Below are 17988 nucleotides of genomic sequence, written 5' to 3'. Positions count from 1 at the left end.
GTTGAGCAAATTTACCCTAGAACTTATTCTTTGTAAACCTAGTACTTATTCTATCGGACTCTTTTTACCGAACCACTAAGTAACGGAGATGTAAACACACCAGCATCGGTTGTCAAGCGATGGGGGATGGGTTGACAACCACAGAAACACAAACATATACACACATACACACATACATACGTATATATATATATATATATATATATATAATTTACAAGATAAGGGCAAAAGAAAAATTCTAATGCCAAATATGCCGAAAAAAAGACAAAACTTTTCAATAACCATTATAATTTTTGCGTCTCGAAACAAACCGATAGAAATCTCTAAAAAATTCGTTATTACCGTATTGGTCCAATTTCAGGGTAAATTAATAAGAAATTTTCCATTGATAAAATTTTTTTCCCAAAAAAAATTTTATCCTATATTAGTTATAAATTGAATAGTGTTTCACTTCCGTATTCTCTCACTCTGTGAAAGTTTCTAGTTGTGCCGAAGATTTCTCTATTTTGGATATATTTGGGGTACATAGGTCTGCTCAGGACTTGGTGTTTGCTTTTTCCATGGGTATGAGTAAGTATTTCACATATATCTCGCATATTTGCCGCTGAAGAGGGGAAAATTTCTTATTAATTAATCCTGAAATTGGACCAATACGGTAATGAATTTTTTAGAAATTTCTATCAGTTTGTTTCGAGACGCATAAATTATAATGGTTATTGAAAAGTTTTGTCTTTTTTTCGGCATATTTGGCATCAGAATTTTTCTTTTGCCCTTATCTTGTAAATTATTTATAAATCTAACCTTTAAAGGTATTTTTTGATATGCTGGCCATTGATAAAATTTTTTTCCCAAAAAAAATTTTATCCTATATTAGTTATATATATATATATATTTGATGGGCTTCTTTCAGTTTCCGTCTACCAAATCCACTCACGAAGCTTTGGTCAGCCCAAGGCTATAGTAGAAGACACTTGCCTAAGATGCCACACTGTGGGACTGAACCTGGAAACATGTGGTTGGTAAGCTAGCTACTTACCACACAGACACTTGGTAAAATTTGGCAAAATAGCTTTGTTATTATCAAGGTTGTGTTAGGAACATAAATTATGATTAAGTTTTAGTGGAAGATTTTAATTCAAAACATTTGGAACCCAGACATATGCACTACAGAGCCAGGAGCAGACTCGAGTAGGTTGATATCAGAAGGGTTACGATGAAATATTGATGGAAGATTTTAATTTAAATCACTCTGAAACAAGAAGCTTGTATCAGAGAACTGGAGACAGTTCCAAATATTTTGTTATCAAAAGGATTAGAATGAGGTGACGGGGCTTGGCTATTTGGATAATGAGTCTCTTTTGACAACAGTATTTTTGGCACTAGAGGCAAACTCACACACATTGGCACATGTGTTCAGAAATATAGATACACATAGACACAGGTGGCTATGTGGTAAAAAGTTTGTTTCCCAGCCACATGGTTCCAGGTTCAGTCCCACTGTATGGTACCCCTTGAGAAAGTGTCTTCTATAGTTTCAGGCCAACCAAAACCTTGTGAGTGGATTTGGTCAACGGAAACTGAAAGAAGCCTATCACAGATATATATATGAAAGTAGCTTACCTTTCAACTTATTTTAGAACATGGTCGAGTCCATAAAATAGGATTTGACTACATCTCCATTTAGAGCACAGTTTAAGCTATCTTTTCATGGAAGAAGGTTTATGTTCCTATAACCTGTGTTAATTCTGTAACCCTTTAAAATGGAAGAAAGTTCATTTTCGGCACTTGATGCTTGGGAACCAGTCAAAAATTGCTGCAGCTCAGCTGGGATGTGTTACCCGACCCTCCATATTCACCAGATATTGCTCCTTTGGATTTCTCCTTATTTAGATCTCTGCAGAATAGTCTTAATGGTAAAAATTTCAATTCTTTGGATGACGTAAAAAGATACCTTGATGAATTCTTTGCCATGAAACCACCTGAATTGTGGGAAGAAGGTATTTTCACGTTAAAGGAAAGATGGAGACGCATTGTGCAACAAAATGGTTCATATTTGGTTGATTAAAAATGTAATGACAAGTATTTATTGACCTTTCTCTTTCTTTTAAAAAAAGGCACAAACTTTCCGGACAACCCAATAATTGACCAATAATGATAAAAGAAGTAAAATAGAACCAGTGCATGTGTTTATTATTCGCATAACGACCCTTCTAAGATACAGCAAAGTATAACATGGAAGACTGATATAAAAAGACAACTTACTATAGATACTGGACAATTAGCAAAGAACAATATCTGAGTAAAATCTGGGGCAGCAAGGATATTGCAATGAAAGACAAACTAAGATTAATATGTTGTATGTTAACTGTTATTGTATGGGTATGAGACACGTATATGCTCAAAAGATATTGAAATGAAACTCTCAGCATTTGAAATAAGGAACTTTCACAGAATTCTTGAAATGAGCAAAGAAGACTTTTGTGAAATTTATCAATGTTGTGGGAGAAAAAAAAATACCTCAAGGGAGCGTTTGGCAAACTAAAAACGGTAAATATTCCATAAAGAACTCATTTGTACCTCGGTATGAAATAATTTTTTTCCACAGGGTTTTTCGAGTGCCTTCAACGAATCTGATCTCCAAACCCACCACAAGCTACTTTTTTCTGGAAAAGAAAGTAGGGTGGAGGGGGTGAAGGGAACCGCGGAGTTTTGTTTCGTGGGTTGTTTTTTTTTGCTTTTCCAGGTTATTTCGTATACTTTCAACGAAGGTGACATTCGAAATCACGCGTAAACGGCTCTTTTTTCCAGAAAAGGTAAGATTTGACTGCTATTTCTAGCACACCCTGCCACCACGTAACAGCTATTAGCGTTCACACCGAGGTACGAACGGGTCCTTTACGAAATATTTACCCTAAAAACGTCGTACGATTTCATATAATATAGCGAGTTAAAAAACGAGCTAAGATTATGCAGGTAATCAACCAGGTGTTTAAAACAACGATGGGAAATAATAGAATAGATTATTTAATATATCATCCCTTCCTTTACAAAAAGACAAAGTGTATAGAAACTGAGACGAATTTGGCAACCTTTTTCAAGAAGCGGGACGCATGAGACGTGACTTATCACCAGGCGGGGTCACACTGCCAAAGAAATTTCGAGGTAATTTTTTGTTAGGCGTATCACTCAGAAAACCCCGCGTGCTCCAGTTTGCAATGACTGGTCTCTCATCGATCGTGTTAGAGTTTCATATTTAATCATGTATGCTCTTGTCTCAACATTGTACAATAATGAACACTCTCGAGATTTGGAAACAGATCGTTTGCGCAAGAGCCGTGAGCCGAAAACTCCACATATTGGGCGCAAGAAGCTTTCAGGAGAGAACGGGTACCGTTTACGGCGTGTCGGCTCCCTCCCACTGATGTGGGCCCTGCCTACTTGATCGACTGACAAATATTCGATCTTATATCCATTTCTATTTCCGTCAAAAATAATTGGATCTTTTCACTTTGACCGGCAGATTTAAAAAATAATTTCTTTGTAACTAAACACTTTTAAACTTCGTATACTGGTAGAATGTGTTACATAAAACATCTTTTTCTCTTGGCTTTCTTGAGAAAATTCTGTAGTTTGTAAGCTATTTGTTGTTAAATTTCTTGCATTTCGGCAATTTCAAAGATCCTAATTATGTTTGCATTTTTTTTGTTGAATAATTAAATTAATTTTAACTAACATAAAATAGAAAATTCCGAACGTATGCATGTGGTTAAGTACGTTGAGTTACGTCCCTTTATAGTCATAAATGTGAAAACTCTTTTTAAGATAAGTCTTAAAGTCGGTGACATCTCCCTAAAATCCCCCAAGCAAAACAAATTAACCCCAGAACAACGTAAATATAATTCTTCCGCACCCGTCGAACAATTTAATAAGGTTAGGTTTGGCGATGGAAACAAGTCAATAAAACTCAAAACACGAGTATATATTAATAGTGATCGGTAGAAGTTGTAGAGACTGAAGGGTCAAAGCGCCATACACGAAACTCTCGTCTCTTAAGCCACAGTTATTTCTGCTAAATTTTTATAATGAAAATATAAAATAAAAGCTTAGTTATTTTAACTAGCAACATGGCGGGATTATAATAAAAAAATAGTATTATTACATTTAAAAAGCTGAAACGTGACGTTTACTGCAGATTACATGCGGAAAGTAAAATTTAAAAAATTAAAAATATATATAAATATTTCGGTTGTGGTCATACTATTTTTCACCCATGGTACTGTGTCTAGAATTATTTTTTTTACCTAATTTAGAATTAATGTAAATAAAATTCAGTCCGCTTTATTTATAGGTAATTTTAATGTTTAATGAATGAACGAAAGAAGAAAAATTAACGAATTTTGTTACTTTTTAAAGAAATCACCATTTTATTATTCGATCTGTTGAATATTTCAAAAACGTGAGTGTAAACAATAAACGTGACCGTTAGCTGATAAGAAGGCAGTATTATTGTGTATATAATAACGTATAGAAGGGAAGTTTATACTATGCGCAAATGTATAATAAAATATTTATATGTGTATGTGTTCCTCAGCTTCGAAACGAAACGAAATCAATATTTAGCCAGTATTCGTTTTCAGAGAAATTTATGAACGATCGAAAATATACGCACAGAAGGAAAAAAAGAGAAATGAAATAAATTTATTACCAAAATTAAAATATAACGCCCAAAAAAATTCGGATGTTATTTTAAAAATAAAATAAAAAATAAGAATAATCAAATTTAAATGAAATCCTTAAATATCGGAAAAAATAAAAACGAAAACAAAAGAAACGGAAGCGATACAAAATACAATAAAAATAATTAAAAAAAAGGGAAAAGAAAACCCGTATTTTCGATAAAATCCGTTGCCAAGCAACAATTTCATCTTTCCTGCTCTGAGGTCACGTGAGTCGTAAATTTCTGGAACGCTCTAGAAGCTCACTAAGACTGGTTGCATTGTCGTCTCTCAGGTACGCATCCTTAATTACTTATTAGATATGTAATTAATCGTTTTTATATTAATCAATATGTGTAATACATATACTTTTAGTCCCATGGCACTATACACCATCTATTTACGATGCAAAGATATGCACGAAACAGCTTTTTAGTATATAATTATTAAGAAATTTAACGACCAAGATTAGAAACGGACATTTAAAACCCCGACATATGAATGACCCAACGAGGGTGCTCTGCTTTTAGATGAGATAACAGTTATATCCCTCCTAAATCATATCTCACCAATATTTTTCCTTTACACCTCTAAATCATTTCGGGTCTGGTGCAGCAGATCTACCGCATTTATTGGTGTATAAAGCAAGAAATCTAACCAGATACCGGGGTCGAATGGGGGGTACCTACCATTATATATATATTACACACACACAAATGTTTTCCTTTAAAGAAAATAAGAGAATTTTGATTTTTAGGTATGAAATCTCGGGGGTAGCACTGTTATTCATGATTGCATTGTAATGGACTAAATGCGGTACATCCGAAAGCGTTCTACTTATGGCCATCACCCGCCTTTATATATATATATCTTTATATATATATATATATATATACATAGGTCTTTGTGTTGTCCAATGTCTCCACCTTTTTCCTTTTTATTTATGAAAACACAGTAGGGTTCCTAGATTTTTGGCTGTTATTTCTTGCAGGTTGAGTAACTCTGAAGAGGCTTCATAGCCCCCCCCCCCGGCTTATACTCACGTTGGTTCCCCATTTCTCTGCCTTCAAAAAGGAAGGCGGCATTGGATTTATATCGTCCTAGGTAGTAGATACACAATAGATAAGGATGGTCATGGTTAGAAACCCCTTTGATCTCATAGCTCCACTCGATTAGGGCTGATTCGGATCACCATGTATCTATCTATCTATCTATCCATATATATATATATATATATATATATATATATATATATTGGCTTCTATCTTTAGCGATATAGGTACTCATGTAGTACCCTTGTGTATATATGTACATATCAAATATTGTATGTATATATTTTATTAATTTGCCTGTACGGCTGATAATTCGCTTACCACTCGTGATCGTATTTTAATAATACCATCCTTATATATATATATATATATATATCAAAAGGGGTATTTTAATATATATATATATCAAAATGGTATTTTAATACCATCCTTTTATATATATATATCTCAAAAGGGGTTTGTATGATAGTGTATAGAGGGATATATATTATTCAAAGGAATTCCAACTCTGTTTTTTAGGTTTTATTAATATAGAATATATAGTATAAATAATATATATATATAGTAAAATGAAGTGAAGTATTGATTGTCTTATTGAATAGATGAAATATTGAATATCAAATATTAAGGGACTAGTATAGTTTCTTGCATTAAAGCAGTCTTCAAGGTCCCAGGTTGTGACAGGAATGTTTCAATTTATATATATATAATATTGTCTTAGAATCCTTGTCGGAAAAAATAGTCACCCGTATATTTGTGGTCAGGGTGGATAATATAACGTATGCTCTTTCATATATGTGTATGTTTATAGAAGTAAATATTAGAAAATGTCGTCAGTAACTTCGAAGCTTCGGGCTCTTATAATTTGAAATGAAAACAGAAAAAATAAATATATATATATATATATATATATATATATATATATATATATACACGTACACACATAATCAACAAGAAAGTATTGATTTCTTACGATCGGCACATCATGATGGTAGTGTTGGGGTAGAAGATTCTAGATATTTTTTTAAAGGGATTGAAAAAAAAAGCTGCACATTTATTAATTAATTAATTAAACGAAAGCGTAACTGCAAAAAGAAACAATATATATATATGTATATAATTATGCAAGTGTATAAATTGAGATAGAGATGTATGTGTGTCTGTATTTTAATTAATTTTTAGAAATAATTTAAACTGTACAATTTAGATTGATTTTCTGACAAGGCAGCAATGCCATTTCTGCTTTCTTTCATTCTATTTCTTATTCCATATTTTGGTTTATGCCATTCTATTGTTTTTTCTGTTTATTGTTTTGTGATAGCAGTCCATTCACATTTTCACTTTGCATGTAATAAATGTAATGTATGCTAACCGCGGGAATTAAAAAAAAACTATGTCAGCGAACGAATATTTGCACTTGACTTGAATAAGAACAGAAGCAACCATTTATTTTCTAGTATTTGTATTACTTCTGTTAGAAAAATGACATAGACAAATATATACGCTTCATATATATATATATATATATATATATATATATATACTCGCGCGCGCACATATATATCTATATATATATATATAGTTATGGGAGAGAGAGATAGTGGTCTTTGAGTATAGCGTGCCACACTTTCTCTAGTTGTATTACTTTGTTTTGAAATTTTTTTATTTCGTTAAATAATGCTATAGCATAAGTTTAAAAAAAAAAATGAAGGGCAATTTTTGTCCGATACTCGATCACCATAAATCACAGCAGATCAGTAATTTTATAATTCATATACAATGCATAATGGTAGACAGATAGGGTGTTCTCTTGAGTTTAGTGTGCCACCCTTTCACTTCTAGATGGTTTCGAAAATCTTTTCTTCATTTGTCGAGTTACGCTCTGGCGTTAAATATTCTTTAAAGAAATGAATAGAGGTTTTCGGCCAATGCTCGAATATCCTAATCTATAGTTGATCAAAGTAATTTTATAACTACAGACCATCAAATTCATGATAATAAACAATAATATATATTGTTCCCGAAGTAATGATAATCTTCTCAATGCGCTATCTTCTTACAAATTCTTTCCAGTAACTTCTCTATGTTTCATTCAATTTCTTTTCCTGGCATAAGTCCAGAAGGACTCTCTCTCTCTTTCTCTTTACCATATGCGGTCCCAAGATGGTTAGCAGGATTTACATGGTTCGCAATGTAGTACTCACACACATGTGGTAATGATTCTATTCTGATCATGTGAGTGCCAAATGTCAGAGCGTATGATTATTATTATTATTGATTCGCGAGCAGTTTTATTTCCAATAATATCGGGTCATGTGTCTGACTTTTCTGTCTGTTTTTACCGTCAAGGAACCATTTCTTTGCGTCTCCTTGAACTTGTAATAGCTCCTGTGGCCGTTCTCTTTGAGTGACCTCTTGCAGACTTTCTGTAGACATACTTCGTTTCGTGTGTCTCAACCTCCAGGACATACTTATCCGTATCTCGATTGATTCCACCGATAACAATCGGAAAGCTCTAAATCCATTAATGACAACGCACATATTTCAAGAACAAAGATCAATGCGTAACTTCTGGTTCTGTCCAGTTTGCATTCACTCCGAAGCGGTTTTCATTGAATCATGAGGAATGCTCCGAAAATGTATCACATCATGCTACTGTGGGGTTTTACTAGCATCGTTTACTGTGGTAACGATAGATAATGCATATATGTTGGACATATTTGGTCAATTTGCAGTTAGCTTGACCTATCGCAAACTATTAAAGCAACTGTGAATCTCCTCTATTAACTTGTTCTTTAGATTCAAGCCAAATTTGTGCCAGCAGACTCAACCGTATTTAATTCTTCAGGTCAGAATTGTTGGGTAATGAAATGGTTTGTAAGAGATGGCGAGTGAATTGGGAGCGGGGAGCCAGTATTTGCTGGAAAGTAGGTATATCTTCACAAATCAAAGAGTGTCCCACGGTGTATAAATACGCTTATATAAAATTGTCATAATAGTCAGGCCATAATCGAGTTGATGCAAATCAGTTTTAAAGAACAGTTTGTGTTATAAGACCTTGAGGTAGTAAACAAATGGTCGGCCAAGGTAATGGAAAGGCTTGAGGTCAAGTGTAAACCGTTTTCTGCGAAGGCGAAAATCCCGCGTTATTCGGGTCATTGTAACATTCTAAACAGTTCGATTCACTCACGCTTCTAACCATTTCTGTAGGACAAAATAAGCCGAATGTTGCACAACCTAAAATCAATCTGTGGCCGCTTTACTGTGGTTACGTCCTGCAGAGGTTTCTAACCTTTGTATGACCTCGTCACTCTAAACCCTGTTATCTGTACCGTTAAAAATTACTCTAAGTGAAAGAGGCACGTTGTCTTCAAAGATCGCCATATATGTAGATGTGTATATATCTTATTAGATTTTTTTTTTTATTTTGCCTGTCCAGTGGAGAAGGTTTTTAGCTCCCAAAACTTATTTCCAAAGAAAAATACGTTCTGTTGTTGTTTTTGCTGTTCCACAATATAAAAACACTCGCTCTGCGTATGCCGCAGGTTGTCTTAATTTATACACATGCCGAATGGTCAAGTTGGTTGGCCTGAAATTATTCTCTTTGTTATTTGTGAAATTATTCCCATCTTTTGTTTAAAATTATCACTATTAAAATATCGTCGCCATTTGTCTTGCTCTTGATGCTAGAGAATTGTCCGTTTATTTGCAAAATCGAAAAATAGATAGGGGTACGTTATAGGACAAGATCAGCGAGTATAATTAATAAGATACACCACAAAAAGACAAGATAGTAAACCTTTGAAACCTTATTCAGTAACCATTGCTGACTTGATGCTTCGCACAAGCAGCAGGGATATATATATATATATATATATATATATATATATATATATATATATATATATATATATTTTATCATGTACTCCCATCCCTTTTTAATCATGTTATTTATGTAACTTGGCTTAATGTGTTTTGTTTATTTAATCTAATTATCTCGACATAAGTGTACTGCTTTCTCTCTCTCTATCACTCATACTCTATTCATACACTCGTACCCCTCTTAATTCTTATTGTCTGTATTCCATCAACTCTTCATTTCGTTTTTAACAACCCTCTCCTCTCCTCTCCTTCCTTCAGTTACCACAACTCTTTCTTTTTCCTCTTTCTTCTAAACAATCTTTCTTTAATCAAAATGTTGCACTTTATCTTTGACATCACTTAGCAATGCGGCAGATTGATATTCTGACACACAGGCATTGTTGATATTGTTTTTTTGGCTACCTTTCCATTCTAAGTTCGCAAAACGATCGTTACTTGCTTTATTTTTTTCTTCTAGACAATTCGGTCAGCATTCTTCTAGATAATTCAGTGTTCATTTGAAAGTCAATTGTCCCAAATTGTGTTAGTTTTTTTAAGAGGTTACATGTGGGTAAATCGACACACCCACATAGACACACGTTTGCGCAGTGGTACTTGCTTGGCAAGTGATTTTAAAATTGTCTGGTGAACCAATCAGCTAACATCGTAGAAAAGTTATGATAGTCATTTAAAATATGCACAGACTATTCAGTTTCAGTGATAGTTTTTCTCACATTGGTGTCAAATTCCCTCAAATTTAATTTTGCTGCAGTATGTTTGACATATAATACCGTCGCAAAATAAAAAAAGACCAATATACGTGCGATATCGTTGCGTGTGTGAATTTATAATGATTGAAATTCTATATTAAATTTATAATTGTTTTGGGCATTTATTCAAGACCATCATCGGCCAGCTCATTTCATCCCATGCATCAGAAATTAATGCGAGCTCGTCTCTTCGATTTCGATGTTGAATTGATCTTGAAAGCTGAAGATATTGCTTCAAGGGAGATAACACTGGCTTGGGTAAGTGAGCGAGGGAACCTCTGTGTCACTCGACCTGCCACAAAGAAGCAGCTAAGTGTTCCTCAAATATTCAAAATAAGCATTTGGTAAAATCAAAAGTCATAAGTGAATTTATTTTTTAAGGTATACTAGAAATGTTAAGGGGGGGGGTAGATTTGAAAAAGAATCCGTAAGTGGCCAACATGGTTGAATTCTGCTCATACAATTTTCACATTTGAACATTGTTGTTCTCAGTTTGGATTTCATAGCTGGAATTACTGAGTTCTGTTTCTTAGAGAATTTTGGTGGATCAAATTTCTAGGCAGTATTCATATCACTGAACTGACCGTTTCAGTAGTACTAATACATATCAGTTGGACTAAAAACCAAAGTGATTCCCTTGCATTGTTTATAAGGTGCTCAGATTGACCGTTTAGTTGCTGTCACTTTGTCCTTATAGTTCTTCTATAGTTTGCAAGTATCGATTCGGGGGAATAGATCTGCAAGCTTCAAGTATTTTTACTTTGGAAGTTTGAAGTGAAACTTGTCGCCTAGAAATTTCCGTTGTTTAGTAACGTTTATTGAAAATAGTTTTCGAATGTTTCTAGGTTCAGCCTCGCTGTGTGGCACCTTGGGCAAGTGTCTTTACTATAGTCCCATACTGACCAATACCTCCAGAGTGAATTTTTTTGACGGAAGTTATGGAATTCAGTCGTGTGTGTGTGTTAGTTCCCCTTCCCCCTTCTTGGAATCCCGTGTTTGTTTGCTTATGGCCCCGATACGTGTTTTTTTGCATGTTGTCAAGCCTTTTTTGATGTTGTAGTTGACCACGAGTGACTACTGGAATGTATGACTCCTTAATGCAGGGTGTGAAGACCTTTCCTCACATGGCTCCAGCCTAAAATATTTGGAATGGTCCTTATCTCAGAATTCTGGTAGTGTATCAGGCGTAGCCATTCTCCCAGGATCATCTTGAAAGGAGGAGGAATGGAGTTCAAGGCTTCTGTATTCAAATTGCTGCAAAAATATTGATTCAGCCATTCATTAAGAAAGTAGTGAGATAAGTACAGTTGATACATGTGTACTGGAGTTGGGCCAGAGCCAGGAGGATGTTTGTCTCTGAACAAAGTCAGATCTTTAGTACTGAAAACAAAGTGGATGACTGAAATGCGTGAGGTGGATACCTACTGCATAGTTATCTAGAATGTCAGTGAGACATATTGGATAGGCTAGGGGTATATGATCAGTAGAGGTAAGACAGTCCTTTATTCTAGCCTGGAAGAACATACCCAAGGGGTTGGTATTAGCTTGTGTAGGCATGCATCAAGAACACTGATCATCTGGAAGGTCAGTGAAGGATGGTTCAACACCAGACATGCCAAGTTAACCGGTTGTGCAGGCCTGCACTCCGATAAAGGTCGCAATAGGAGATAAGGAGGCTTTCTGTAATCACCTACAGAATGTTTTGGACAGCATGCTATGATATGAGGTCAAGCTGGTAACTGGTGACTTTGGTGCTTAACTGAATAGTAACAGACTTGGGCCATTTTCTGTGGTGGGACATTATGTTTTAGCACAAGCAACAACCATGGGAGGTTACGGGTCCTTAGTAGCTTGCTGCAGGTTCATTGTGCATTAACATATTCTTTGCTTGTGAGTGTATCCACAAAACTGTGTGTTGCAGCATGAGGAACAAGATCAACTACATCTACAATAGTTTGAGGTGATGGTCTTTCTCTGACCCACAACAGGTGCAGGTCTGTGCCTTTTGTGAGTCGGCTATTAGCTCAGACCACAACCTAGTGGCTGAAGGTATTCGCTTGAAGATGATACAGATGGGGAAGACTGTAGCCTTTTGCAGCACAGGCACCGATGAAGGCAGAAACTGAGGCTAAGGTGAAGAATTTTAGACCTTCAGAGCAAAGATCTAATCATGAAGGAGAAAGGATTTGTTTCCAACAGTTGTTGTGTCAGGTACTGTTGAAATATTTGAATATATGAGGATCTCTGCAGCTTTGTGAAACTTAACAGGAGGGAAGAAGCAAGAAAAAACCCAAAATGATCAGACGAAGAGTGTATGCATGTGGAAAACAGACAGCAGGTAGAGACTTCACAATGGGTTTGTGAAAAGTTTTTGGAGGGACAAGAGGAAATGGTGGAAAAAGTGACTGAGAAGTGATTTAAAAAAAGCATGTTAAAGGAGGATTAAAAAATATATACAGGCTTAAAAATAAGTGCCTAAGTTTACAAAGTATTAAAAATATTGTTTTAAATCAGAAATTAATTAGAGTTAAGAGATTTACAGCTGTGGTTTTTTCTTTTTATATATTGTTTGCATTTGAAAGCATCAGTTTCAGCTTCATTAAAAGTGAAAATATAATTAATACTCCAAATATACAAGTGTGGCTGTATGGTAAGAAGCTTACTTCCCAACCACATGGTTCCAGGTTCAGTCCCATTGTATGGCACTTTGGGCAAAGTGTCTTCTATAGCATTGGGCCAATATATAGTATATATTTATGTGTCTGTCCCCACCACCATTGCCTGACAACCGATGTTGGTGGGTTTACATCCCTGCAACTTAATGGTTCGGCAAAAGAGACTGATAGAATAAGCACCAGACTTAAAGAATAGGTCCAGGGATTGATTTCTTCAACTAAAAGGCAGTGCTCCAGCATGGCCACAGTCAGTTGCCTGAAACAAGTGAAAGAACAAAGGAAAAAGAGAAACCCACGCAAGGCACTGCTGCTGGAATTCCAATAAGCCTTAATTGGCTGCAAAATCATTTAGAAATTTTTTATTTTGTTAACGGCTTCTAATTATCTAATTTCCCAAACAATTTATTTTTTAGGGTATAATAGGATTGTTAGGGGGGGGGTAGACTTGAAAAGGAATCCGTAAGTGGCCAACATGGTTGGATTCTGCTCATACAATTTTCACATTTGAACATTGTTTTTCTCAGTTTGGATTTCATAGCTGGAATTACTGAGTTCTGTTTCTTAGAGAATTTTGGTGGATCAAATTTCTAGGCAGTATTCATATCACTGAATTGACTGTTTCAGTAGTACTAATACATATTATCCAGTGGGACTTAACATTCAAAAATGCACTATTTGAAATATGACTTCATTAATTTGAATTTTCCTAAAGCATTTCCAAGTAACTGCAAGATATATCATTGAGATTGTTGCAGTGACATGTCCTCTCCCTATGCACACACACATACACACAAACACTTGCCTTTGGTTGTAACTGCATTTTGCTTGGAATCGAAATTGAACCAATCCTATGACTGGCACCCGGCAGATGCCTGGACTGGAGATACGTAAAAAGCACTATCCGAATCGTGGCCGATGCCAGCGCCGCCTTGACTGGCTTCCGTGTCGGTGGCACGTAAAAAGCACCATCCGAATCGTGGCCGAAGCCAGTGCCGCCTCGACTGGCTTCCGTGCAGGTGGCACGTAAAAAGCACCATCCGATTCGTGGCCGAAGCCAGTGCTGCCTCGACTGGCTTCCGTGCAGGTGGCATGTAAAAAGCACTATCCGAATTGTGGCCGATGCCAGTGCCACCTCGACTGGCTTCCGTGCAGGTGGCACGTAAAAAGCACCATCCGATTCGTGGCCGAAGCCAGTGCTGCCTCGACTGGCTTCCGTGCAGGTGGCATGTAAAAAGCACTATCCGAATTGTGGCCGAAGCCAGTGCTGCCTCGACTGGCTTCCGTGCAGGTGGCATGTAAAAAGCACTATCCGAATTGTGGCCGAAGCCAGCGCCGCCTCGACTGGCTTCCGTGTCGGTGGCATGTAAAAAGCACCATCCGAATTGTGGCCAAAGCCAGTGCCGCCTCGACTGGCTTCCGTGCAGGTGGCACGTAAAATGCACCAATCCGACCGTGGCCGATGCCAGCCTCGCCTGGCACCAGTGCAGGTGGCACGTAAAAAGCACCCACTACACTCACGGAGTGGTTGGCGTTAGGAAGGGCATCCAGCTGTAGAAACATTGCCAGATAAGACCAGAGCCTGGTGCAGCCTTTTGGCTTGCCAGATCCCCGGTAGAACCGTCCAACCCGTGCTAGCGCGGAGAACGGACGTTAAACGATGATGATGATGATACACACAAACACTTGCCTTTGGTTGTAACTGCATTTTGCTTGTATAAACCACATAATCATGTTATGTGCTGACTTGTTTGATATTGCCATTTGTGAAGAAAGCATTCAGAATTGCTGCCCACTTCTCCCCAAAAAAACCAGTTGACAGAAAAATAACTGGATGACGTTTTAAAGAATTTTTTTGAGGAAAACAATTCTTTGAACACTTGACAGTTTTCAGAGAGGGAGAAAGAGAACATATCACTCGGGTTGCAATTTGATTGTAATAAAGTGGCAGGGTGGAATAGAATAGTCTTTTCTACTCTAAACACAAGGCCCAAAATTTTTGGGGAGCAGGACCAGTTGATTAGATTGCCCTCAGTAGGCAACTAGTACTTAATTTTATCGACCCTGAAAGGATGAAAGGCAAGTTGACCTTGGCAGAATTTGACCTCAGAATGTAAAGGCAGACAAAATACCTATTTCTTTATTACCCACAAGGGGCTAAACACAGAGAGGACAAACAAGGACAGGCAAACGGATTAAGTCGATTAGATCGACCCCAGTGCATAACTGGTACTTAATTTATCGACCCCGAAAGGATGAAAGGCAAAGTTGACCTCAGCAGAATTTGAACTCAGAATGTAAAGACAGACGAAATACAGCTAAGCATTTCACCTGGCATGCCAACGTTTCCGTCAGCTCGCCGCCTTGGTGGAATAAAATATTAGCACCTTCACTAATTGTATTACTTTCATTATAATAGAAGTGAAACAGCACGATGCATATACTTTCTTTATTAAATATGTGTAACCAGACACACTGACACACACACACACACACACACACACACATATATATATATATATGAGGGTGAGACAAAAAGTAATGCCATTTAGTTTAGGACAGGTATAATTACCAACACAGGAACATGTATCATACATCAAAATGAAGCTGGTCCTCTGTGAATCCCATCCCTACTTCTCAACATAGTCCCCATTTCTCTTAATAAAAATGTTCCACCTACGAATGAGAGCATATATCCTTGCCCTGTAAAATTCTGTTGACTGTTCTTTCAGCCACTTCTTCACTTCAGGGATATATGCTCTCATGTGGTTGTTAAGCAAGCTACTTACCACACTGCCACTCCTGCGCTTATGTATGTGTGTAATTATGTTGCAATGATCAGGTTTAGCAAATAAGAGTTATAAAACTCATATCACACTAATTGGTCTCTGTTAATGAGCTCAGAAAAAGTGTTTGCCATAATGGGTGCAGGCATGTCTGAGGTAAGAAGTTTGCTTCCCAACATGGTTCCAGGTTCAATCCCACTGCATATCACCATGGGCAAATGTCTGCTGTAAGCCTTGAGCTAACCAAAGTCTTGTTAGTGGGTTTGGTGGATGGAAACTGGAAGAAGCCTGTTGTATGTATGTGTTGCTGTCTCCTTGCTTTGACATTGTGTGATGGTTATAAAGCTGTGTCAGCGTCTTGCAAGCAGTGTTTGTTATTTCCAGTCTTCTGAGAAAACGGGTCTGGTCGTGGGGAAATATTACCTTATTTGGAAACCGGTGACGGCTGGTAACAGGAGGCTTCCATCCATAGAATGTCTGCCTTGACAAATTCTACCTGAACCATTCGAGCACAGAAAAGTATATGTGACAATGATGATGTTGCTCATTTGTAGCCCTTGGCATCACGAAACAAAATTACGTGGGGTAGGGTAAGCCACATCCAAAATTCTCACTTTTATCCAACTGTACTGTGGTGCAATAAGGCAGTGTTCACAAATGTTATTACAATGCTACATGTTATTCACTTGTAAACTGCTTTGTGGCTGGCATCCCAAAACAATGGAAATTGATGTGACATCTGTTGAATAAAGGAAATTAATAGTTCTTGATTAGCATAAGCTTTGTGTACTAAAATCTGCATAGAATGTCAACGGCTTATTAGATTTCCAGACAATCATTGAATCAAGTGGAAAAGTTGGGGAAAATTCAATCTGTATAGTCTTGAGATTTAATTAGCTTATAAATGAAATAGTTCATTGGAAAGTTAGGCTTTGGCTGCTGAATAATCAAGGGAGTCTTGTCAGTTGAAATGAGGAATTTGCTGGTTTAAGCTGAACCATGGTGATAATGGCAAATAGTGCTGAAACTTTACTAACACTGAGGAAGTTTGGTTTCACAGCAGGAAATAAAGAAAATCATTTCTTACATTGGCAATAGGTTTCTACTGCTGTGTGTCTGTGTCTGTACAAGACTTTTGATTTCCAAGCTTGTCACTGCTTGTGTAAAGTGGAGGTAATGTCATACTTTGGTGACCTTATAACTGGTTGTTCTGTACTTTTGAGAACCCCTGGAAACAGAAATCCCTTCATTGAAAAACAGATATGAGTTGGCACCAAGGAGAGCTGCCAGAAATAACCCCCTATGCAACCCTGCTAGTATAGAAAAGTATTTGTAAAATGTGTATGTATACATACACACACACACACATATATGGAATACTATTTTTGTTGATTCCACCAATAACAGCAATACACTGTATATATAGACATATATATATATATATATATATATATATGTGTGTGTCTATACATACAGTTTATTGTTCTGTTATTGGTGGAATCAACAAAAATAGTTTCCATCCAATGAATGATAAATATTATTTTAAGGATTATATATTTACACACACACACACACACACACACAGGTCTGTTTATTCTGTCACTTTAAAAATAAAATGATTACTACTGAGAAATTAGTTAATTTAACTCTATTACAGTTTCCCATTATCTATATGATTTATTTTTTTATAATAGGTTTATGAAATTTAACTTGTATCCTTCTATAAAAAACCTTGCTAAGTTCCTTTTTTGCATTTTATTTTCCCTCTCTCCACAGACGCCTACAGGAATCGAAGCAAATCCATTTGCTGCAGTTCTGTGCCAAGATGACTCAAGAGGAGACTACAGTCGCTGGTATTGATATCACACCAAAACAGGATGGTGGTGTCATTAAAGAGATTTTACGGCCAGCTACCTCTGAGGAACAACCCACCAATGGTGATACTGTTATTGTACACTATGTTGGAACCCTACTGGACGGATCTGAATTTGATTCCAGTCGGTCCCGTGGAGAGAAATTCTCTTTTGCTCTTGGAGAAGGTAAGTGCATAAGAGCATGTACACACATATTTCCCATTTGGTTGATGAATATAATGATGTAAATCTATTCATGATAGGTGCATTGTGGCTGGG

At 36.5% G+C, this 17988-nt stretch overlaps 1 protein-coding gene across 2 annotated transcripts in view; it reads left to right on the top strand.

Moving 5' to 3' along the window:
* The first annotated feature begins 4853 nt into the window (after positions 1-4853).
* The window catches only part of LOC115214211 (peptidyl-prolyl cis-trans isomerase FKBP4), a 28340-nt gene continuing 15205 nt past the window's right edge, over positions 4854-17988 (top strand). For both annotated transcript variants that reach the window (XM_029783322.2, XM_029783321.2), the window contains exons 1-2: positions 4854-5010; positions 17633-17895. In XM_029783322.2, the coding sequence (XP_029639182.1) occupies positions 17682-17895 (214 nt within the window). In that variant the 5' untranslated portion in view covers positions 4854-5010; positions 17633-17681. The remainder of the gene's footprint in view (positions 5011-17632; positions 17896-17988) is intronic.

The sequence above is a fragment of the Octopus sinensis genome, linkage group LG7 (assembly GCF_006345805.1).
Source record: "Octopus sinensis linkage group LG7, ASM634580v1, whole genome shotgun sequence".
Lineage (NCBI taxonomy): Eukaryota > Metazoa > Mollusca > Cephalopoda > Octopoda > Octopodidae > Octopus > Octopus sinensis.
The sequence above is the reverse complement of the archived record's forward strand: the minus strand, read 5'-3'. Positions and strand labels throughout refer to the sequence as shown.